Source organism: Parasteatoda tepidariorum, chromosome 5 (assembly GCF_982258835.1).
Source record: "Parasteatoda tepidariorum strain Cologne lab strain chromosome 5, Ptep-v5.0, whole genome shotgun sequence".
Classification (NCBI taxonomy): Eukaryota; Metazoa; Arthropoda; class Arachnida; order Araneae; family Theridiidae; genus Parasteatoda; species Parasteatoda tepidariorum.
The window spans coordinates 59,578,638-59,604,983 of NC_141759.1; the positions used below are offsets into that span (position 1 = coordinate 59,578,638).

General features: G+C 30.7%; 1 protein-coding gene across 5 annotated transcripts in view; it reads right to left on the bottom strand.

The window, feature by feature from the left end:
- Positions 1 to 26,346, bottom strand: part of LOC107437086 (solute carrier organic anion transporter family member 4A1) — a 59,258-nt gene that overhangs the window by 2,377 nt on the left and 30,535 nt on the right. For 3 of the 5 annotated variants that reach the window (XM_087164031.1, XM_087164034.1, XM_087164033.1), the window contains exons 2-10: positions 18,331 to 19,126; positions 16,416 to 16,515; positions 15,506 to 15,627; positions 14,780 to 14,950; positions 14,082 to 14,171; positions 9,701 to 9,896; positions 7,701 to 7,851; positions 3,689 to 3,882; positions 1,431 to 1,495 (exon numbers count right to left, since the gene is read on the bottom strand). In XM_087164031.1, coding sequence (XP_087020157.1) covers positions 1,431 to 1,495; positions 3,689 to 3,882; positions 7,701 to 7,851; positions 9,701 to 9,896; positions 14,082 to 14,171; positions 14,780 to 14,950; positions 15,506 to 15,627; positions 16,416 to 16,515; positions 18,331 to 19,075 — 1,834 coding nt within the window. In that variant the 5' untranslated portion in view covers positions 19,076 to 19,126. Of the gene's footprint in view, positions 1 to 1,430; positions 1,496 to 3,688; positions 3,883 to 7,700; positions 7,852 to 9,700; positions 9,897 to 14,081; positions 14,172 to 14,779; positions 14,951 to 15,505; positions 15,628 to 16,415; positions 16,516 to 18,330; positions 19,127 to 22,316; positions 22,450 to 22,479; positions 22,717 to 22,892; positions 22,923 to 26,346 lie in introns of those variants that run through there. The other 2 variants (XM_087164030.1, XM_087164032.1) reach the window with 2 other exon arrangements.

The window sequence follows — 26,346 nt, forward strand, 5'->3', positions numbered from 1 at the left end:
TTCTGAGTGTATGAATATTGATGCTTAACCTCTTTAGCCTTATAATTTTGAACCCAACCCAAAAGACAAGGGGGCTTCTGGATTAAGCATTGGGATAAACTAGCCTTCAACGAAGACTTTTTGATGGAACTAACTCACATTTGGAGAGAGAAACTACAAAAACCTCCTACGGTTAGTACAACTGCAAGGGGATTCTGACCCATGATCTGTCCTACCACTGAGGATATTTTACATCAGCACTGTGGTTGGTACGAGCCAGAAGCAGAGATCGTATCAGCAAATCACTGCTGGGATTCGAACCTGGTTTACCTTATTGGAAGGTGAACAATATCCCCTGAGCCACTGCAGCTCCAAGATCACAATTTAAAAATACAAAAACAAATTCTAACGACTCATTGTCAGTATTCACATATATCTGCTCAGTATTACTTGCACCATCACTTGCCGAATGCCAGCATTTATTTATTGCTAATAAATTATTAACAGCAATAAACAAATTTCAAAATTTCATTAGTCAGCAACAGGTGATACTATGAAATGAGGAATTTTCTTTATGCAGACTGACAACTGTTAAGGTGCTTCAAAAGTAAATTAGACATTACTTTGTAGGTTTCTCATAAACTTTGTGCATAGCGTTTTTAAAAGTGCTTATTTTGATATTCGTTTTTTAAAAGTCCTTTAATATGCTTCTTTCATTGGTTGTTTTTAAAAAGTGCTTAATTATCCCTTTTCAAAAGTGAGAATTTTTTCTTCTTTACCATGTCGATTTTCGTCACGTATTATGTAAAAGCTTGTTTTTCAAATTGTTCTATAAAAAATTTTTACAATTCATTCAACCAAATTCTATTTTGGCGTACCGTCCGTCCGTAACATATGATAGCGCCTACAATGTTACATATTTGCTTAAATACTCAAGAATCTGCATGTGCGTCGACTGAGCTGGGTGCGGTGAGATTCTTGCACTCTTACATGCAACTCTGCTGCATTTTGCAAGATATTCTCAATTTCAGGCTTCATTTCCCACCCTCTGATATGGAACCGAAAAATCTCTTGATTATTTTACAATAGCCAATATAATCGAGAAAAGAGTTCTTTGTCAGAAACTAGTTATCATGATCACGTAAAGTCATTGAAAATTATTTTGCATTTTGTTTATGTATATACTGCTTAAAAGGTGCTTATTTTTTGTCAAAAGATTTGACTACGCACCCAGATAAATATATCAGTTTTCTGGAATACATTATTTTAAAAAGAGTTTAAAAATTTTTCGAAATCTTAACTATTCAGAGAAATCTATAAAAAGGTTTGTAGAAAATTTGAAGGTGAGAGACAGAAAAAAATTGAAAAGGAAGTGGCAACTGATGATACTTTACATGCAATGTAGGTAATGAAAACTAAACTAACAAAATTACAGCAAAAATGAAACATACCAAGAAGTCGAACAGCCATCCACTGTATACCTAAGCCAAATGATTTTTGTGACTCAGCAACACATCTACAACATAGAAAAAAATATACATTTGTTAATATTACTAATTGAATTTAAAACTAACAAAGCCGCAGGTCACGAGAGGATTAAACTAGTACTACTCATGATGCATGCTATATTTATATATTTTACGATTAAGAAAATAAATACTTATAACAAAGCTTTCCCTCAGTTCATAATAATACATTTTAATATTACTGCATGAAGCTATTAACTTTACTCAATTATTGAAGACCGATGCAAGTTGATTTCCCTTCCTTTTATCAGCATGATTTCGCAAAGCAGGTTTCTAAAAATGAGCAGTTCTTTGTAAAGTTTTAAATTTTGCACACATTTATATCATTAACTTGATATCAATAACATAATTAAAATTGTATATTTTATAGGAAAACATTTGTGCATAGGCAGGAGTCTGTCTAGGACAAATTTACTACCGTTTAGCCGTACCTTCACAAATTCAACAATAGGAAAAAGGGTAGTTTCACAAAATACTTTTAAAAAGGCAAGTTCTAAGATTCCCTCCTCCCCCAAGCCTCTTAAAATTTGTATTTCCGTAAAAATGATAAGCCCCGGGTTAATTACGCATTTTGATTTGCAATAGAACCCTTCCGTGGATTGCTACTATGATTGCTTTGCCGAGGAAAAAGAGCTCTATGAATACGTAGCATGTGTTTGGTCAGATAGTGCGGTGTGGTATGCCTAACCGGTCGCTTACACTATATTATAGAGAACTTTTTTTCCGCAGAGTTTCTTAAAATGAAATGACGAGACTGTCCCTCTGTAAAGTTTACAGGAAGTCGAAGCATGTGTTTGGTCAGATAGTGCGGTGTGGTATGCCTAACCGGTCGCTTACACTATATTATAGAGAACTTTTTTTCCGCAGAGTTTCTTAAAATGAAATGACGAGACTGTCCCTCTGTAAAGTTTACAGGAAGTCGAAATTCGAACTATTATTTTAAACATAATTCCAATTTAATTCTAATAGACTTTTTTTTTTATGACACATTTTTTTTTTCTCTGTGAAACTCTTTTCTGTATGATAAATACACTAATAATAAATACACTAAATTAATAATAAATTAATAATTAATTAGTGTATTTATTAAATTCAAGATGAAATTTGACTCTGGACAATGATTATTATGGATTTTTAAATTTGGACACAATTTTAAGCCCAAAATTTTACAATAGCAAAATTGTTTTTGAACATGTGGAAGAAATATATATAGAAGTTTACCAGTCATAAATGTTTTTTATTTGTAGAGACAATTTTTAAAATTTTTTTATTTTATTTTACCATGTTTTTGTGCTGATTTTTTAACATAATTTTTAATTTTCACAAATTATGTCTAAATTTTCACAAAATAGGTATCTCTTAAAAAAACCTAGATAGACAGAGATGCCAAATGCTCCGGACAAGCCAAAATAATTCATATAACGGTGAATAACTTCTAAATTTTGAAAATATTTAATGATCTTTGCTTACTTTTTAAAAGGTTTAGCATGGATTAACTATAACAAAGTGGCGAATTCTGCAAGCCCTCGAACTATTAAGAAATAGTGGTGGATAAAAACCCTAAAATATTGAATTTATTAAACTAAGAATCACAATTAATGAACTACCATTCAAAAATATTTATTCACTGTCCGGAGCAAGTTGGCATCTCTGGATAGATCCCTGATAGGTTTCCTGCCTTAAAAGATTGCCTATAAAATTCTTCACAATGATTTCAGTTAGTCCCTCCTTATATTTTTCAAATCTTCAGACCTGATGAATTCAAGTCTTTCGTAACAACAATTTTACCTTAGTCTCAGTTGGACTCAGAATTGGCTCAATATGAACATCCACCAAGGGACCAATATGGGGATGTCTAGATTTTTAATATTGGTCCTATATAGGGCCAATATTGGCCTATATACCGCCAATATAGGGTTAATATTGGCTGAATAATGAATCTAAAATATTGGGTGGATCCGACAGCTCTACATAGGTTGTAAAGTGGCAGTAATTAGATAAAAAGCTATAGAGGAAGTTTTTCTTAATAAAATCTGGCCAAATTAATTCAGGAAAAAAACCCAGTTTTTTGGAACCTTATTAGGCAGGGTGCTTGAATATGTCTAAAAAGTTTAAAAACTTTTAAATAAAAAAAAAACTTAACGTGAATAATTAAAAGTATTTAAATTAGAAAACTTTCTCACCGTAAAGTGGCCGACAAAGAAGGCATGCTGACCAAAAACGTGAAGAACATACAAAGAAATATAACACCCAGAAATAATGGACCATGAGTACAATTATTATCACATTTCTCCCGAGTTGCTTGGACAACATACTCAGTTCCACGAAATGTCATATTCATCCCTCCGTGTTCAATGCACGAACAAGATCCATAGGCCTAAAATTAGAATAAGCAGATAATGTAGAAGCATTTTAAAATTTTTTATTTTTTTAACAAAAAGAAAAAAAACATTTCAAACTTACACACTAACTACAAAAGAAATAAACTTTTTTTTATTAACGAATATTTAAAATGTACGAATAGTACATAAACTCTGATTAGGATGTTGCCTCATTCCGAAAAGTAACAAAATAGAAAGTAAACTATTCATGCTAAAACTTTTGATTGTAAACACTACACTTCAAATTTCAAACTCAATTGAATCACTTTTCAAAAATTTAAATTAGTTACGAAATTTGATATAATATATATATATATATATATATATATATTGAGTAGCTTTTATGTTAGGAAAATTCTTTATTTTGAAATGCCCCTCATAAAGGGATGCGACATGAATTTTACATTTATTTCATCAAAATTTATAGTATTTCTAAATATGTTCTGCTTATATATAACAAGACAAAAAAGAATTAAAAATAGAGAACTTAACAAAGAAGATTTTTAAAAATAAGAAAAAAAGTTTTGCTAAAAGTTTTTTAAACATATATTTTTATTTATATATAGAAGATAATTTAAACCTTTCAAAAATAATGGAATAAAATATGAAATAAAATAAATCAATAAAATCGTAACTGTTAAGAAATCAGCAGTGTGTTTAAAGAGGTAAACCTCTTTACACAGTTTTTAAATCAACCACTTTAAATTTTGAAAAATTAAGATAAGATAAATCGCATTTTAGATGTTCCTTATTTGGTTAAAATTATTATGGTTTCATTAAACTAAAACTTTGATTCAAATTTTTCAGCCTTGCAAAGTACATAATAGTTAATGATGCATACAAAATCAATATAATCAAACTTTAATAGCAAATTTAAATTTTAAGGCCAAATTTTTCTTTTTTAAAATACTATTCAAAAATTTTATACATCCCCAGGAATTTCATGATCACTCTACAAAAAAACATGTTTTTGTATTTTATGAAGACAAAAACATTAAAACATTTTTTTTTTTTTTGAAAAAAACAAATAAATAAAAAAGGACAATTTGCAAATTGGAAAAAAAATTTCCACTCTAATCCAAGCCCTTAAAAAAGTATCAAATGTTACAACAGGGAGTAAAATAAAATAAACTCAGACTTAAAGACACTTATAATAGAAACTAAAAATATGTTAATCTTGATAAACATTATATTAAATCATTTCACTCAAATATATTTATAATACTAAATAAAATAATGGCTGTAAATAATAAATTTATCACAAATTGGATACCAATGAACTCAAGAAATCACAAATTGGACACCAATGAACTCACACCATGAACCAGCGAAAGACCCAAAAATAGATTTTTAGATCTAAGCAAACAAAATTTAAACATAGAAACTTAAAGCTAAGAACAGAAAGGTTCAGAACCACATTGTTCAGCAAGCCAAAATGCTTAGTCTGTAGAGCTATAAAAGAATTGTAATTATTTATATGATAGAGTAAAAAGAGAGATTAATCTGAAGAAAAAAAATTTGATAACAAAAAATTTTACCTCATTCATAAATATTTCTAAGCATGACTCGAATTTTTTTATGGAAAAAATTATAGTCTAAACCTGGAAAAAGTAGTCTGTTATTTGGGACTACCTATGGTTGTCCCAAATGGTATGGGATACATAACCTTTATTAAATAGAAATATTTATCGGGCAATAAAAAAGTAGTCTTCTCCCATAATTATTTTTGATTTATTAACTACCTTAAAGTCAATAAGTTTTCAAAATAGTTAGTTTTATCTCAGAACTTATATGTTTTCTTTTAAAAGGAAAAAAACTGATTATGCTCCAGTTTCTTAAACAAATTGGTCCAGTTTCTATAAACAGAGCTAGAAGATTGGTCAGGGTTGGTTGATGGAGATATATCCGGCCTGAGATGGTCGACAATGCACCAACAAATTCTAAAATATTTTACTTTCACAAACTAAATCAATAAAATATCACTTATGCTTTTTGTTTCTTAAAAAAATTAAAAATTATAAATAGTATTTTACTTAGTAAAATACTACTTTGAGCTTAAGTTTTATTTTTTGTAGCTGGATATATATCTAGCATAGCTCTAACCAAATGCTTAGCACTGTTTTTCAGGGCTTTATTTTCTACAGCTGGAACAGAGATGACTAACTCTCTGGCATTACAGTCCATGTTGGACCATGGCCTCACTAACAATTTTGCTCCAAAGTCGCCTGTCTCTAGCTCTTTGTTTCCAGTTTTGCACTTTTAGAGTCTTAAGGTCTTTTTTCACCTTGTCAAACCATCTCTTGACCGGCTCATCCCTTTCCTTTGGCCTTGGTACTGCCCCTTGAATATCTTTGTAGTGTCGCTGTTTTCCTCCTAGCCATTGAATTCTCTTTGCTTTTACATAACTTATTATATCTTTTTCTTTAAATAGTCTCGCAATTTCAAAATTGTACCGCCTTCTCTACAGATCACCCTCTCTGACAGGTCCAAAAATAGTTCTAAGAATTTTTCTTTCCCAGGTAATCAGCATTTTTTCTTGTTTCTGGGTTAGAGTTCACATTTCTGATCCATAGATAACGGTTGGTCTGATTATAGTTTTATAAACCTGAAGCTTTGTTTTCCTTGTTATTACTTTTGATGTTAGCAATCTCTTAAGGATCTTAGGAGGGGACAGAAGAAACTCCGATCAGTCCAAATTCACTCACCTTCATGGAACTGGCACCCAAAAAGAAAAAAGAAGACAATGTTTCCTGGCTCGTAACCCCCAAACATTACTGGTACCAGAGCACCCGTCCAGGAGGTGCACTCAACATTCGGTGCAACTACAAGGACCAGTGGCCACCTTAAATCTCTTTCCTTTGAGGGTAGTGTGTAAAAATCTTCCCAAACTGCCCCAAGTGCCACAACATGCATGCTTCTCCCCAACATATCCTGGACTGTCTTGAACTGGACAAGAGGGACATTCTAGAAAACCCACTTTTGGTGGCCGACTTCCTCCGGGTCATTAATTTCATGGACATTGTTTAGCCCTGCTAATTTTGGGGATTAGGAAGAAGAAATCTTTGCTTAATCTCTGGTATAATATCATTGTATTGAGTGACAACTGAACCCAAGTACTTAAATTCCCTAACTCTTTCAAATTTTGTCATTTCATTGATTTGGATAGATGTCAGGTGTATTTTTTCTTGACTAATAGAACTCAGCTGGTAGCCCTCTCTCCAAACTTTAACACCAAAAACTAAAGAGCGGAATTTCAGCACTGATAGTCTTACTCAATTACTTGATGGAATTCAGGCTGATTCTCTAGTCGTTATGTCAGGATCAAATTGACAACCTCGGCTCTTGACTAGCAATATGAGCAAAGCCCCAATAGTCAAAAAGCTATCAGGGGTCTGTCCACGTTGAATTTACTACCGTTTAGCGGTACCTTCACAAATTCAATTTTAGGAAAAACGGTAGTTTCACAAATTCCACTTTAGGAAAAACGGTAGTTTCACAAAGTACTTTTTCTTAAAATTTTATTTTTGTATCCTTAAGAAACGATAAATCTATATTTTTACTATGTTTTTGTGTTGATTTTTTAATATCATTTTTAATTTTTCACATATTATGTCTAAATTTTCACAAAATAGGTACCTCTCAGTAAAACCTAGACAGACCCCTGGCTATAATATTCCACTAAGCTATGTGAGTCAAAAATATAATACAAAATTTTAGGGAAAAAATTCTGGATAATTATTAAGCCTTGAATCCAAAAGTCCAGTCGGAACTTAATAAAAAGAACTGGGAAAGCACTTAAAGAATGAAAAATTACCTTTCTCTCATTTTCTTGATAAACCGTCTGACAGCCAGCAAAACAAGGAGAAAAGTAAATTGTGTTATCTGCACCACAAATTGGATCATAGTTATGATCAGAACAAGTACAGTCAGAATTGCAATCAGACAAAAATTTTGAGCCCATGGTTCTGTAAAATAAATAATTTATTTTAAAAAAACAAAATACATAAGTAAAATTAATTGTTGAAATTAAATATTCAAAATCATAAACAAGATCACAGAGCATCTAAAAACAGAATTATATCTTTTGTTCTGCAACGAGAATTATGATATCGACAAATAATCTGCGAGTACCATCAAAAATAACAAGTTAAATTAACGCAATATATTATATTGTAATACCATCTTTGAACATCTGATCCAATTTTGTTGGGTTTATGACTACCAATGTTCAATTCTGCAGCCTTTGCAATTTTGAACTCTACCCAAAAGACAAGGGAACTCCTGCATCAAGCATTATGAAGAACTAGTCTTCATGGAAGAGTTTTTGATGGAACTAACTCGCATTTGCGTTACATGGAAAAGGAAAACCTCCCACGGTTAGCCTGACGGCAAGGGGACTCTAACCCATGACCCGTCTACCACTGAGGATATTTTTCGTTATCACTGTGGTCAATGCAAGCAGGGTGTGGAATTCATATCAACCAGCCATCACTTTATCCAATGAGACCCCACGGCTCTTTACACAATAGAAAATTACCTTTTAATTATGTTAAGACAGGGTTGCCACTCAAATCTGGAAAAAAAATTCACTGTGTTTTCCCTGTACATATTATACACAATATATTAAGAGGAAATAACAATTACTGCGCTCTTGTGTGAGCTATATAGGGCTAACTATATTTATTAGTTTTAATCAGTGGGAAAATAGCTGAACATAATTAATGCTATAGTAAGTGAAATAGTTTAGTATAGCTGAAATACCATGGCTAAATATCTCACAGATTACACTTTGAGTCGTCACCATTTTTTAAAAGACAAGAATAAGAAACAAAATTCCCATTATTTTCCCAGTTTGTAAAGAAAAAATCAAAATTCCCTGCATTTTCCCTGTTTAGTTGTTTTTAAATTCCCTGCATTTTCCAGGTTTTCCCTGTTCTCCTTGTGGAGTGGCAACCCTGAAAGAGTCCTGGGGACTCAGGGGATAGAGCACTCTGCTGTCTCCTCATAAAATAGAAAAGAATTAATTAAATATTAAATTAAATATATAATTGAAACAAAAATTATTCACATTAATTATTACCGCATAAAAATTTCTATCAGCACATGAACATAAACGAATCTGCAGGGAACTAACAGTTAACAGGGAAGTAAGTGGATATGCAGTTTAGCTGTAGATATAAAGTTGTTCCGCAGGAATTTTCTTTTTGAACAGTTTATGCTTTAGCGATAGAATAGTACCAAAAATTCAAAAGCAACTCTGACTGACATCTTTTAAGCTTATTGCAATGAGCCTAGCTACATTTAGGCTATTTAGGAAGTATATCATTTAGTTTAGGTTGTTTGCAATGAGCCTAAAAGAGTATTGAGGGCAGGTTCACAAGAATAAGTCTAGAGCACACTTTCTAATTTATTCTAATATATCTTCTAATATATAATTTTCTAAGAATGTCAGAATAACTAGAAAATGATAGGAGATATTACAAATTACCCTGTAGCATTGTTAAACGCCAGATTTTACAATTCACCTATGTCAATGTAATTTTTCGTTTTTTCACAGTAATCTATTCAAGTGACTGAAAATGTACAGATAATCCCTCTGAATAATGAAACACAAGACAAACTTGTGATAAATTAGACTATTCTCTCTCCAATGTGTTCTCAAAGATAGAAAAAAAAATGATTTTTTGTTAGCATGAAACCCAGCAGATTAAAGTTTTTAGTTTGAGAAAACACTGAATGCTCTCTTAGAAGAATAAAATTACACAAAAACAATTTAATACAACACAATCTAATGTACTAAGAAATGCAACTTACTCATCTGAAATATTGACATTTACTCCAGCAAATTTTGAATCTGGGCAATGCAGAATAAATATGAAAGAGAAAGCTAAGCAGATCAGACAAAATGCAATGCACATCCTAATGATACTGGCACACTTCATTTTAAATCTCTTAACAAGGTAACCTCCGAGAAGATTACCGCCTCCAGCACCAGGTATTGTCACCGAACCTAAAGCAATAAACGACAGTAAAAAATATATCTTTCATGTCTAACTACAGTTTACTAACTTAAAAGAAAAATATGCATGAACGCTATTAATTTTTATGTTATTGATTTTACGGTTTATAAAATTATGAAATAATGAGTTGAAGATTATGATTGCAAAGCTACTTTGCTTTGAATAATTTCGCTTTAAATAAGAGGTTTTCAAACTTTCCGCATCAAACCACTTGCATTTATGCTATAATGCATTTTTCTTTCTGTTTTGTAGTTGCACATTTTAATAAAACTTTGTTACCTAAAAAGTAATATGTTAGAACATAAAAAAAGTATGAAATTCAAAATCTATATATATATTTCTCTTACACGGCGACAAAAAAAAGCCTCATTACAACTCCCCGAATGGCAATGCTAGAAAATCGACCAATGATTGCCGCTAAAAATGTCACATGCCAAATTTAGCTGAGATGGTTCAACATATAGCGCTTTTAAAAACATATATTGAAATAACCAGAGAGAGCAAATGCTAGGCAGAAGTCAGTAGTCTTTGTCGATAGATCTATTTTAGTATTTTGTCGAAAGCGCTTTTTTTCTCGAATTTATATATTACGAATTTATTTGACGATTTTTGATTTATATCACAAATTAATTTGTTTTAATAGAATTTACTTGTTTATGCAGGTTTTTCCATTGCAATTCACTTATTTAAATTTTTAATAGACTTAATTATAGCAAAAATTTTAACCTTTTTAAAGAGATATCAGTTTTAGAAATTTTATCTTAAGATTTTATACTATAGCACATTTCTAATAGGTTTAACGTATTACATGTCATTTATTTGAATTCAAATTTATTTTAATGACTTAGTATTTGCTAAAAAGATGTAATTTTTTTTTTTTTTGAAAAAAGAGTTGTTATATGGATTTGAATGATTGTTTTGAATTCTTAGAATTTTGTGTATTTGCAATGTACTAAATTAGTAGAGAGCAAAGCGAGCTTGGTTTGCGAAGCAAATCATATAAAATTGCGTAGCACTTTTCGGGGGTTCGCAAGCGTCAGCGAGCAGGGGTACAGCCCACTAGTAAAATTAATTTTTCTGAACAGTTTTTGCTACTTGCTTCCTAATCTAAACATTATGGCTCATTGTATTTATCTATATATTTAAAAAAAAATTTCTAATTTAAAATTTAAATAAAATTATTCAAATTTACATTCTACAGTTTATGCTTGATAAAGTGGCCCGTGGTCCAAACAAGAATGAGCAAAATAAAGTGAGAGTACTATATTGTGACTAGATAAATTTGTGCAAATATTTACTTATATTTCATGAATACTGTATTCAATTTGGCAAAAACATGCTACATTTTAAACAGAATGATGAAACTGATTAATATACAGTTTTTTTAAGTCAATACAATGAAAGTATTGTTTAATATTGCTTTATTGAAATGAATGGTTCAGTTTCAACATTCTATGGGTTAAAATAATACTGTTTTTATGGGACAGCAAACTGGACTTCAGGTATCGGTCGTTATAATAGTTGAACCATACTAATGGGTAGTGTGTGTGTATATATATATACAGTCAAACCCTGTTAACGCGAAATCGCTTATCACGAAATTTCGCTTAACGCGAAATAATTGTTAGGTCCCGTCGATCGAGTCTGAAGAATAGTGTTAATTAATTCTTTTAACGCGAAACCCAAATCGCAAAATACCGCTTAAGACGAAAAGAATTTTTTTCACTCCAAGTCAAAATTTCTTCTTTTACAAGAGTTTGGAATTAGTGTTTTGAAATTTCTACTCCTACCCTCGAATCGAGGTCCCATCCTTCCATAATTATCTCTTTTGATTGGTTGCTGCTATTCTGTTTCGGAATGTTCTTTGCACGTGCGTGGAAGGGGGTGGAAAGTAGTGCATAAGCACACATGATCGTGGTAGAGTCCGACTGTCAGTTGCCCTTGAAATTTCGTAAAAATGAGTCGAAAACAGCAATCCTTGTCCTTAGAGACTAAACAAAAAATTTTGAATGAAGTTTGTGATGGAATATTAAAGAAAACAGAGATCGCGACGAAATATGGAATTCCCAACAGCACGCTATCTACGATTATAAAAAATCGTGAAAAAATTGAAGTCGCATATGCTATCAATCAATTTGAGCCAGCTAGAAAGCGAATGAGAACAGGGGGAAATGAGGAGATCGAAGTAGCGCTTTTGCGATGGGTGCGTGAAGCAAGGAGTCAGAATCTGCCTTTAACGGGTCATGTATTGCAAGAAAAAGCAAAAGTTTTTGCGGATGCTCTCGGCGTGACAAATTTCGCATCTTCAAACGGTTGGTTAACACGATTCAAAAAGCGTCATGGAATTGTGTGTCATAAAATCTGTGGCGAAGAAGCAACTGTAGATAAGGAGACTGTGGAATCATTTTTGTCTGAAAAGTGGCCTGCTCTTAGGAAAAATTACGCACCACGTGACATTTTCAATGCTGATGAAACGGGACTCTTTTTCAAAGCATTGCCCTCCCGTACATTGAGCATTAAAGGAGAAAAATGCTCCGGCGGAAAATGCTCTAAAGAGAATTACTGTTTTGGTCGCTTGTAATATGGATGGGACCGAAAAATTGCCCTTGTTTGTCGTAGGTAAATCAGCGAACCCACGTTGTTTTAAGAACTTAAAAACTTTACCCGTTGTATATGCTTCAAATAAGAAAGCCTGGATGAATAAAATGCTTTTTAAGAAATGGTTAACAGACTTGGACAGGAAACTATTTCGGGAAAAAAGAAATATTTGTTTGATGCTTGACAATTGTAGTGCTCATAATGATATTCACGGACTAAAAGCGATTAAATGTGTTTTTTTACCTCCTAACACCACAGCAAAACTTCAGCCGTGCGATCAAGGTATCATTCATAGCTTGAAGGTGCAATACAGAAAAGAAATGGTACGCAAGATGATCCATTGCTTTGATAATAAAATTACATTTTCTGTAAATCTATTAGACCCAATGAGATACTTAAAATGTGCTTGGAACAATGTTTCTTCTGAAACAATTATAAACAGTTTCAAGTGCGGTGGGTTCACAGATGGAAAAGAAATGAATCTTCAAGAAATAAGTGAAGCAGAACCAGAAACGTTGACTAATTTGATCGAAGAAGCGGAAAAACGCGGGATTCTATCAGCCCCTTTGTTCAAAGACTACACCACTATAGACGAAGATTTGCTAACATCGGATATAACCACCGATCAAGACATAATCGCTGAACTATCGGCGAAAAATGATGATGTCGACATGGATACAACTGATGAAGAGTCCGATATTGAACAAGAAAATCCAGTTACTTTAAATGAGGCGACATGTGCAATGAAAGTAATTAATCGTTTCCTCATGCAACAAGAAAATGCTATGGATGCATTAGATAACTTAGAACATATAAATGACTTTATTAATAAGTGTTATCTTAAGAAATTAAAACAGAAGTCAATAACTGACTTTTTTCAACCTTGATTCCGTAACGGATAAATAAATTTGTAATTTGGCGTTCAATTCACTTCATTATTTCTTCTCCAAATTTCAAGTTATTTTTAAATGTTCATTGTTTTTAGTATTTTTAATTTTATGTTAAATTCACTTAAATTTGCAATATGTCTTCATTAGTAACTTTTAAGAACTGTAATATATAAGTAATTGTTTAGTAGTTCAATAATTGTTGACTAGATGCCGCCACTACTTAAACGGTTAACACGAAATTCGGTTAACACGAAAAATTTCGGTGGTCCTGACGATTTCGTGTTAACGGGGTTTGACTGTATATATATATATATATATACACTTACATTTAGAGTGAGATAAAATAACTAAAATTATACATTATGGCCAAAATTAGCAAAACTAAAGCAATCAACTTCAAACTAATAAAACCATTATTTGTTTAATTTTAAGTAGCCATACAATACAATAAGCAATTTTTATTTTGAAGGCCCTGTGCTGCATTATGATCGCATATAATTTAAATTGAGAGAAGAAAAGCAAATGTGTGGGGGGGGAACTCTTTGGAATCTACTTCAGTTGATCAAAGTAATCAGACTAAAAAGGTTTGAACAATCGAGGTACAACTATAAAGTACATACAGAGTCATAATCAAATTATAAGGTGTGGAAAATAATTTGGACAAAAAAATTTTTTTCATTTACTTACCAACAATAAAAGCAGCAAAACTAGCTTGGTAACTGAATTGTGATTCAATTAATTTAGGCAAGAATGTTGCTAGACCAGCAAGTAAAATACCTAAACAGATATATTTAAATTAAACACAGATGAGCAAAAAAAAATTATAAATAGAAAAAGATAACATATTTGTAAAGATTTCCTTAAGCAATATTTGATAACATCAATTAAGATGCAAAACTTCCGATAATCTGAGTTCGTAATGTAAATCCACACATGGTCTAGTACTTATTAGACACAAATCTGTAAAGCATTGTCTTCAAATTTTCAAAATTTACGCAAACGTGTAGAATATAGTACATACATTACATTGAGTTCGAGAGCATATTTTATAACAGGGAAAAAAGCAGAAGTTAATCTCAGTTAGTAAAAAGCATTATAGACTTGCATCAAATATGTGGATTTATGAAGAAAAAGTAACACTATGAATCAAAGCACAATAACTTTACACTTTAATATTAATGTTATTGAAAGAAACTTCTTACAATGTACCCCTTGAATGAGTAAGTCCTTTAAACTAAACTTTTGAGACTTAGAAATTTTAGCAATAATGTTTCATTTTGATTAACTACATTCACATAGAATTAAAAATCACCAAAAAGTAAAACAATTTTTTAAAAAAAAAACCTACAATACTTAAAAAAAAAAGAATAAAATTCATACAATACCTTCACTTGCACCTGCTAGACTTAGGAATACAAATGTTGGGTTTGTAATCAAAAGTTTCAATGAAGAAGGTAAATCCGAGAAACTGGATCCAAAATCTACTCGAGCCGCATCGCTTTCCTGAAGTTTTTGATGCATTTCACTGATTTTACCAGCTTTCACTTTATCTGTAGCTAAAAATTTATAATTTATTTATAAATACCATGTAAAACACTTCATTACAAATTACTATAACTAAATTATTGCCACATAAAATACATCTAAACAAATCATATAAGGTGATTTGTATGTGTTTTTTTCTTTTTCTGCAACAAATTGTTTTAATAATGAATTACACGAAAAACTTGTTTTATAAGAAAGCAATTTCATTCTATTTGGAACTGAATTCAATTTTGACTCATTAAAAAGTAAAATAACTTAACTGTCAACTCTAAATTTGATTTGAGAATTTAAAACTTTAATGCAATCTTACAACACAAATCCGTTTTTGCTTGTTATTCGCAGCCTAAAAAATAGATAATGCAGGTGCGGGTACTAAACAAGTTTGATTGTTAAAAAAAAACTATAAAATTAAGTTTTTCCTTTTAAAACAACAAATTTAGTTAAAAACTAAACTAATTTAGTTTTCAAACAGAACAGAAATTATGCATATTACAATATAAATAATATGTCTAATGAAATATTTGATTTTTGCTCTCTTAATTTAAAAAAAAAAGTTTAAAACTTACATGGTAATGTTTTAGGAAAAGCAAGAACAGGTATAGCAATAAGCAATCCTAAAACTGCTGCAAACACAAAGCCTATCCACCAGGCTCCAACCCAAACAGTACTTGATGGTGATAAACCTAACCTAAAATATAAAAAGAAAAGATTTTATTCAAAAAAATAAAATAAATACATAGATACAAATTTTTAAAATATAAAAAACATTGGTACAAATCAAAAACATACTGCAAAGAAACAATGTATATAATTGAGACAAATTTTAAAACCCAGCTCAGTTGGTGAATTTTCAGAACTAATAGAAAAATACCTTGCAAAGAAAACTAGTAAAAACAGATAAAATATTTTTGGTGTTTGAGGAAAGAACAGGTAGGAAGGAACTTTATTTACGTTGCACTAGAGCTGCACATTTGGCTATTGGCTACTGTCTGGGAAGCGCCCCTGAGGATGATCCGAAGGCATGCCATCACAATTTTGATCCTCTGCAGAGGAGATGGCTCCCTACTTTGGTAGCCCGACGACCGAGGAAAGAACAGAGATATAATTATTTCATAGCCAAAAATTAGCTTTGTAGGATGCTAGTGTAAATATAGTTAGAGCAGGTAAGTATTTTTTCTACAACTAAAAACAAGCAACCTAAATGAGAGCTCATCACATAATTGTCAGACAGGATAAACTTAGTAAAAAAACATGTAAAGTTAGACTTTATAAACACTTGAATTTCTAAGTTTAAAAACAAGTTGTTGATTGTAAGCATAGAATATCAACTCACTCTCGAAACTTCTCAAATGAGGTGGGTTTTTAAGAGAAAAATATGCAAATAAAAAATAAAAAATCTTTATTTGAATTGCAGTAACAATAAACATGCTTTTATTAATTTTAAGAAATTTAATAAATGAAATCCTCAGCACTTACTCATTAGCATCAATGCCAAAATCGACATATAATCTCAACATTTGTCCGCCAAGAAGATATCCCAAAGCAGGTCCGATAATAGCCATGGTGTAAAAAATGCCTAGTATCATAATAAAAACTTATTATTTATATAGATAACAAAGTGTAAAATTTTGTTGAGAGAATTCACTAAAACACAGACTATCATAAAATTTAATTGTTTTAATGATTTTTAAACTTGGCAAGATTTATTTTAAAGTAAATTTCTGAAAAATGTAAAACTGTATATTTCTTTAAGGAAAACATAAAACACAAACTAGATTTCAAACTAATGAACAATATTTTATTTTTGAAACTTCAACATTGGCTTTTATCTTTTTCTTCATTTCTTTTGTATATTTATTTATATTTAATCGCTAAAATACAGACTGATACGAAAACACCCTAGTAGTCGCAACTTGATTTCCAGTTAAAACATTTAAAATACACGGATTGATTATTCTTAGCAAAATAATAATCAAAAGCTTAGTTGAAACTAATACTAATTATCTTTACGTTAGGAAGGATGTATAAATATTTTCCTGTTGCGGATCAAGCAAATAGTTTACAAGACAATGTAAAACTTTTCAAATTCTATAAAAAGTATGTATATTTTTTTTACAGTCATTGCTAGTAAAACTATATTATACAATTCATTGAAAAGCGATGCTTTGCTGCGTTAAATGTTTTACTCTCTTAAGAACCAAACCTTTTTATTAGAGATTAACAAATGGCAATATAAGCAAGATTAAAAAAAGCATAATTTAAAAAGTTGTGGAGCACTAGTTTGCAATATGGAAGATTCAGATAATTCAATGATCTTGAAACTAATTAAAATTATGAGGTTTTTATCAAACCACTGAACTAGTATCAAACTCTACTGTGAATATTAATGGTTTGAAATGATGTAGTAATCAGTTTCAAATCATTATAAACCTGATTCAAATTATTTAACAGATTAAATAACACTCAATATTGGTTGCTTTAAATTAGAATTCCTTTTACTTAAATTTCATGATAGGTAATAAAAAGTTGCTAAATTTCAAGAACAACAATATTCTTTATATCATTTTTAGAAAAGCATTAAAAAATTCTTAAAATTTTAATGGAATAATATGTATAAAATTTCTGTATTTCTGTTTGTTTAATAGCAATTATTTTTTGTAAATTAATTCCAGATTTTCTATTCAAAAACTTAAATTAACTTCACATACAAAAACAATTTAAGCTATTTTTCTTAAAAAAAAAAAAGAAAATATATAACTTTATAAAAAACCCATTTAAATACCAACAAGATTAGAATACAAAAATTATAATAAATGGAATTGGTTAACTAGTTTGAATCGCAATATTAGTTTACCAAATTACCCTTTAATGATTTGATTTACCCAACTTGAACCTTAACTCTAGTGGCCCAAGATCACAGATATTATCTCAATACAAGACTCTCATATTACACCGCCTAAAAGTAATCTTTAGTTTGCAGGAGTCTGCCTAGGTTTTTCTGAGAGGTACCTATTTTGTGACAATTCAGACATAATTTGTGAAAATTAAAAATTATATTAAAAAATCAACACAAAAATATGGATTTATAGTTTCTTACGGGATACAAAAATAAAATTTTAAGAAAAATTATTTTTTCCTTAAGTTAAATTTGTGAAGGTACTGCTAAACGGTAGTAAATTTGACCTGGACAGACCCCTGGTTTGTATACACTCATAGCTTGCGAGCCTTAGAAGCATTTTTTTCCTCTGCTGGTTCTAAAGGGGTTAATACACAGTAAAATTCAGAAACTGCATAAAAATAAATATATAATAGCAAACATGCAAAATATATGATATATAATAGCAACAAAAATATATAACAGAGTATAAATATATAATAAAATATCACAGACCTAAATACATTGATGACATTTTAGTAGAGACATTTTCTTCCAGATAAGTGCATCCTAAAGTATACAATGGAACAGCACCAGCTCCATGCAACAATTGGCCAATGAAAAATATATATTTATAGCTTGATAGAGAAGATTCTGCTACAGAACAGACTGCTGTATAATTAGCACTTTGAAGTCCAGAATGGCAATGGAAATCCTGCTCTTGGCTAAACGTATAAGTACCAGCGAGAAAATATGGCAAGGAAAACACTAAAGATCCGAATGACAAAAGAATAAGTCCACTTCCTAAAAAAAATGGTTTGCTGCGTGTGCCACCTAAATATGTAATAGGAATTAAACAAAGAAATGATGCTATATCGTAAGAGCCGGCTATAAAGCCAGTTTCAGTACTTTTTAACTCGTATCTTTTTTCTATTGTCGTAATGACTACATTTATAAAACCGTTTACAATAAGTCCTTGAAGAGCTCCTGCCCAACATATCCAGAAGAGGAACCACCGAGGAGTTCTGCAATTCTGTAAACACAATGGACGGAAATTGGCCCAGCCACACAATTTGTCTGTTCCAGTGAAACTGTCTGATAGTTCACTCACGGAATTGATAGAGCCATTTGCTTTTGAAGTGGTATCTTCGAAAGCAATATCACCCTTTACCAAAAATAGTTGGCTTTTACTAGAAGATATTGAATATGCACAGGCTTTATCACTTTCAGGAGATAATCCTGAATCATTGGCACCCGTCATTTTTGTACTATGTTAATTTCACGGCCATAAGATCTTTAATCAGTCATTGACCTAAAAAAAAAATTTTAAAATATTTAGTTTACAAATAGTATTTGACAAAAATGATTAACAGAAACAGAAATATTTCCTTATCAGTACCTAAAATGTAATAAAAAATTTACATTTTTAGCGACTCTAGGGAGAAGTGACATGCGAGAAACTAAAGGTGACAAACTCATATTTCCTCGAGTAATACAGGGTGTGTATAAAGTAACGAACCTATTTTGATGTTTAATAACTCATAAAATAATAAAGATAGATTTAAATTAATAACATAAATGGTTGCATAGACTAAAAAAGTTTCATGACCCTTGCAAATGAACTTCCACATGTGCCCCTTCGTCGCACGGAGAATATCAAGTGGATAGTCAATTTCACGCCAGGTAGTGGCAAGCATGTCGGCATCCACAGAGGCTATTGCGGTTGTAATTCTGGCTTTTAGGTCATCAATGTTCGACACGATCTTATTGTAAACATTGTTCTTTATAAATCCCCCCCCCAAAAAAGTCCAGCAGTGTTATATCAGGTGATCTGAGTGGTCAAGGAATTGGACTTCCTCGCCCAATTCATCTTCCTAAAAAATGGTTATTCAAAGAACTACGAACGATGATACCCCAATGAGGTGGTGCACCATCTTGTTGAAAAAAGACATGTGGGTGAAGCTCTTCTAGTTGTGGAAACACGAAGTTTTCCAACATGTCTAATTATACGACTGATGAGACCGTCTTTTCTATAAAAAAGAAAGGCCCAATGACTCGGTCGTGCATTAGTCCACACCACACATTAACCATTGGGGAATCTATTTATCTCACGGTATTCATGGGTTTTTTTCCCCCATATGCGCATATTAAGGCAATTAACAATGCCAGAAACATGAAAGGATGCTTCGTCGGAGAACATTTTGCGCTTCAGAAAATCTGCACCATCTTCTATCCTTCCTACCATATCTGTTGTAAACCTCTAAAAAAGAAGGGGGCACACGTGGAAGTTCATTGACAAGGGTCATGAAACTTTTTGAGTCTATCTAACCATTTATGTTATTAATTTTAATCTATCTTTATTATTTTATGAGCTATTAAACATCAAAATGGGTCCGGGACTTTATAAACACCCTGTATAATATCAGGGGTCTGTTTAAAATAAATTTGGGTCTGTTAACGGACCCTTCACAAAATATTGATTTCGGCTGATTTTTTTTCTTCATTTTTTGGTAATTTGTAATTTTGAAATTTTTAGAGATAATACATATAACTATTTTTAAAACCATTTACAGAGTGGAATGTAGCCGTAAGCATTTTTTTCTTGTTTGCTTCTTTTATTTCAATTTCCCATCCCTAAGTTTTTCACAAGCAAGACAAAGAGCAATAAAAAATAAAATTTAACACATTTTTTGTTACTACATATTGCTTTTTAGTCATTTTTGTATTTCATTGCATTAGTAATTTATGAAAATAATGTGTAATAAAAGGGAGGAGCTCAGAACCACTAGTTAAAATTGTTTGTGGTATGGATATAGTGAACTTCCGGTTATAGTGAACCGAAATTTCGGTCCCTTGAAGGCTCACTATAGCCACTCAAACCGTGCTATAGTGAACCTTCAAGGGACCGAAATTTCGGTTCACTATAGCAGGGTTTGAATGAGTATAATGCATATTTCAATTTATATGGAACACAAATTGACTTTTGGTTTTTTCGCTCAAATCTAGTCTTCATCACACACATGAAAATCCAAATGAAATAGACTGGTCATGATACTAGAATGAACAAAGAATTATCATCAACACAAAAAAAATTTTTGACGAAGCACACAGAAATGAGAGCTAAAGGCTGACCCAACCTCAAATGGGTTCACAGCCAAGAATGAGATTTCACCGTCCTGAGAGGGAATAATTGGAAAACCATGGCCAACAAAAGAGCTACCAGGAAGAAAATTTTACAGAAGGATAGGGACCACCGAGCTGTTTTGCAATTGAAGATAGAATTAAGATAGTTTATAATAACTAAATGTTTATGCTTTCTAAAATAGGGTGTGTAGCCAAATTTTTCAATAAAAAATAAGCACCTTTTAAGCACTAAAAAATATTTTTAAGCACTTTAAAAAAATATATAATTAGGCAGGGTTGGCAAGTTTTCGACAATTGACGATTTTATCCAGATTTAACAGTCATGTCAAAAAAAAAACTTTAGTTTTGTTAGTTTTGCAGGCATAGTTTTTGACAATTGTCAAAAATCATGAATAAATTTTGAAATCATAGAACGAATGGCGTTTTCATATGCTAAAGACTGACGGTACGCCGAAATAGATTGGGGTTGAATTGTGAAAACATTGGAATGAATGGAACAATATTGACAGCGTCTTTTGGCAAGGTGGCGAAAATAAAGGGAAAATTAAGCACTTTTTGAAAAACACCCAATGAAAAAAGCACCTTTAAGCACTTTTTAAAAATGCTACGCACCCTGTATAAGAATAATAGAAGTAATTCTTTGATATTAAACATATCTTCTTTAGGAAAATACAAGCATTTCAGTACATTCCCTCACATAAGAAAACTAGTAATAACACTAGGTTTGAAAACTAGTAAAAGGACATGAAAGTAACTCCATAGCTGCCAACTTGTATGGTTGTTGAGAAAGATTTTAAAGTGGTAGTCTTTTAATAGTTAAGGTATTAAAATTTATCTAAAATTTAAACTATTTCACTAACACGAGTTAGAAAAATTGCCTAACTAGTATATCTTATTTACATAGGTATGAATTATTCATTTGTCGTAGTAAGTATAATAATTTAAGATTTAATTTTCAAAATTAGGATTTTAACATTAAAAAATAAATATTACAATCTCTAGGAGAAAAAAAATTCTCAATGGCCGTTAATTCGACATCCATGTAACTTTAAAGGGTTAATAATAATGTTTCCACTATAATAAAAATACTGCTGCGAAAAAGATTTAAAAAATACATATATATATATGAAAAACACATAAAACGTGAGTTTTACACGAAAGCAAATTGACTATAATGCAATTCTATTGGAATATTAAAGAACAACATATTGAGCAAAACTAATTCAAAGTTAAATTGGGTGACGATAAAAAACTATTGAATTAAAATTCTAATAGAAAATGTACACACAATTTCGATAAAGATGGTTCAGTACATTTAATAGAAAAATGTTACCAAAGATTAATTCTATCTCACTAACACAAAATTAGGTAAACGCAAAATCCCTTTTTTCGAAGCTAAAAAAATGGCCGACTTTCATACTAACACGAAATTCATTATTTCACGAATTAGGCAAACAAAGCAGAGTGGGAAAACACTATTAAATACAAAATATTAATGAAACGTAAACATTTCATTCTTACCAAACAAAGTTTGACAGATTGACATTCCCGCGTCATTAAACTACGGCCGTCGCTGTCAGGATGCAGGAACGATTTGTTTACTTTCTCTCGATTCGAGCTGAACTAGATCTCTTATTCAATTGGAACTTGAAAATTTTTCATCCGCGTTTTGGCTAGTTGCGGTGTTTTCATTGCCAAAAATATTAAATATTCATGAAAAAAATTAGACAAAATGCATATAAATAATCTTTTAATATTCTGTCAATGTTTCTACGGTTTGTCGGGCTACCGAAGCGGGGGTGCCATCCCCTCTGCAGAGGATCAAAATTGTGATGGTATGTCTTCGGATCATCCTCAGGGATGTTTCCCAGACCGTCGCCAATAGCCCATTGTGCAGCTCTAGTGCGACGTAAATGAACAACAACAACAACAACAAGTCAATGTTTCTACGTGACAAATATTCTGTCGCGCCGCAAGCGTAAGGGCCCGTCCAAGCAAAAAAGTATACAAAATAAATTAGATTTTCACAGCTCATCGGGAAACTTCGACTCTCAATGTTTCGAAAATCCAAGAAACACCCTTTTTGTATACTGGGAAAAGTTGGTGGGTTCTGATCTAAATTATAAGTCCTCCCTTAAAATTGATCAGTTTGAATAACAACTAATTATATTACTAAATAATAATAACTAAAAATAAGAACTAATAATTACAAATTAGAGTTAAAAATTAGGTATAATTAAACTGCATTAACTATTGAGTGAAGTTTTATTAGAACTTGAATTGAACACATTGGCTTTTTTTAATTGAGAGTAATTAAAGAAAATCTAAGTAACTAGAGAGAATAAAAATTATACTTTCTCGTGGTAGTTTTACATTCATAATTTTAAAACTTGGAGGAGAAAAAAGTGTTTAGTGATAAAAATTCTATGGAGCTGTAAGAGACTGTCGGCAAATCTTTTTAATTAAGATTTGTATGAAAAATTCGTCTCATTTATTAAAACTTTTTTATTGTTTAATTCTTAATTTGGTTTAATGATAATGTTTCTACATTTCAAATTATTTTAACATTCGATAGAAAACTCTTTTATTGACCATTAAAATTAGATTCAGAACATTTAAAATATTATTTCTGGCTTATTTATAAAAAAATATTTATTTTTGCGTTGAGATACTTAATTTTATGAACAAGAAATACTTAGAAAAGATATCATTAAAAAATTATTTATTATTACGATGGAAGATTAAGTTTGTTTTCTATCTCAATCTGAAATTTGTGTTAACGATTAGCATTTTTTAGTATTTGTATAAAAGGGGAAAAAACGGAAAGTAAGGATAGAATTAATGACAAAGTTTTCTAATTAATTTAAAGAAAAAGTGTAATCAATCATCCTTATCATTCATCGATTAACATCAAATTCTGAACATTTTGAAATCTTGTTTCTTTTCTAATTGTGAATGTGATTTATTTTTAAGTAAAGTTCTTTAAAGTAAAAGATTCGGTCACCCCCCCCCCCATCCTCTTTTTTTTAAAAATCAGAATCACAAATTTAATTCCTCGTTTGAATTAAAGAAAAAATAGAGATAATACTAAATTATGCGAATTAAAATTTAAAAAAAATCAGAGTATCATATCGTCTGTATTGAATTCATATTAAAGTTAAATTCTGCACAATTCCGAATCGTTCTGTTTTTCTTTTTCTTTTTTTTTAAAATCATAAGTGCAGATATTTATTTTTGCGTTGAGTAACCCTATCGGGTCCCTTAGTTCAACGAATTACAGAAAATTTAAAAAGTGACCTTCAAAAAATTGTCAATTGAATTAAAAATAAATAATTAAAGATTAGAGTTTTTATCTAAATTCTAAATTTGTTTTTATAATTAGCATTTTTTTAACTTTTGAATTTAAAATAAAATCGAAAAATATAAAGGGGATGGAATTAATGTCAACTTGTTCACACTAATAAAAATAAAGAAATAAAAATAAATAAAAAATGAATAAAAAAAGAGTAATTTTTCTGGTTTAAAAATTATGTAATGCCTTACATAGGACTAATGAAAAGACTGCAGACAGTATAATGATAAACCAAACTATTTCCAAAAGTGATATTTTACATCGAACTGCTCCTTAGTATTGTTCTCAGATAGACACTTTACAAATCTGTATAATTTTTATTAAACAATTGTACAATACACAGGAACGGTGGGATTGCATGAGAGAACAAAATAAAATTGAAAGGTGACATAAGAATAACAAAGTTTCATCATGCAATCAAACAGGTTTTGATGTTTTCATCCCATTTTCCTCACTATTGATACCATAGATTTCGGGATCATTTTTATTTCTCCCAAGCTTAAATATTTTTTTTACTTCATTTTTGACAAGGGCTCTGAACATTAATTGCATTAGGTATGGTCATTATCAAACACCCTGTATATTAACAATGTCAAATAATATTTTGTTATGAATGGGACATACGTTATTTTGTCCATACAACGAAGAAAAAAGTAATTTAATGTAACAACAGCTAGAATATAAGCTAAGAACAAATTAATTTATTTGTAAGTTTTCAATTTCTGCAAAGACATATTCGGAGACGCCATGAAAAGTAGTCAGCAATAATAGTAATAATGCAGTAAAAAGTGCATTCTTTTTTTTCTTCTATAGTTTAAACTGTTGTTATCTCATACTGTGCAATCTCATTTTGTGGAAATAAATTTAGAAACATTTCAATATCTATGTATATATACAACAAGTGTTTTTTTTTTTTTTTTAATTTTACCTTTTTTTATAAACAGAGTCAAAGCCATGAATTGATTTGCTGATGAAGAACAGAAAACTTTCAACAATTAAAAGAGGCTGACATTTTTTATTAGCATTATTTAGTCGCTTTAAATTAAAAAGAGTCTTCGTGCACAAGGCACAATGCATAGTTCGATCCTCATAGTTAAATGAATTTTGAATTTCTACTAGTGCATGCTCTTTTAGGTTTTTAGTAAGTACTTTGGTTTTTAAGTACTGCAAGCATAAACAAAAAACATAAGGTCAAACAAATTTTTTTTACCCTAAATTGCATTTGCAGTCGCCTGCTTTAGATATTAATACAAATAATTGCAAATACATTTTCAAACATTTTAAGAAGCTGAAATTGATAATGTTACGTTAAAAAAATATTTTTAGACTATAACAGACAGGCTATTTAAAACTTGAATTTTTTAAACGTATTTTGTTTTTATTACATTTTAAAACACATGAATAGTAGGAATTTGTGTTCTAAGTTCAAGTAAATGTGTAAACCCCATCACATTTTGTTAAGTGAGGCATAAATAGCAAAATAAAGAAGTCAATATAGATTATTTATTTATTTAAATTTATTAAATAAGAAGACTGAACAAAGTCACGGGACAAAATTTATTGCGGGTTCTTTCTTCAAAGCACAAAATCTCATTTTCTTATTTTGTAGAATTTTTGAAGACCTTTTATATAAAATAGTAGTTTTTATATAGATGTAAATTATTTCTTTGCAATTTTCTTTAAAAAAAAATTTATTAATAATCACTATACTTTTTTGTAAGGAGTTTTGGTCGGGCAATCAGCAGTCACGGGCACAGGACAATTGTTAAATAAAATCAAAAATCTATTTTTGTCTAAAAAAATTCAGAAAACGAAGAACTCTTAGCTGTTTTTAAACAATGCAAAAACTATTTCTTAAATTGTTGATAATCAATTTCTCTCGGTACAAGTTTATGTGGATTACGTATGCAAACAGATCCTTTTGAGCTCAAAATAATCGAGTATAATTTCTCGCAATTCTAAAAGGAAATAAATGTTTCCAAATACCCACTCCGAATGTTTCCAAATATAAATACGAATGTCGCAACAAGTCAGGT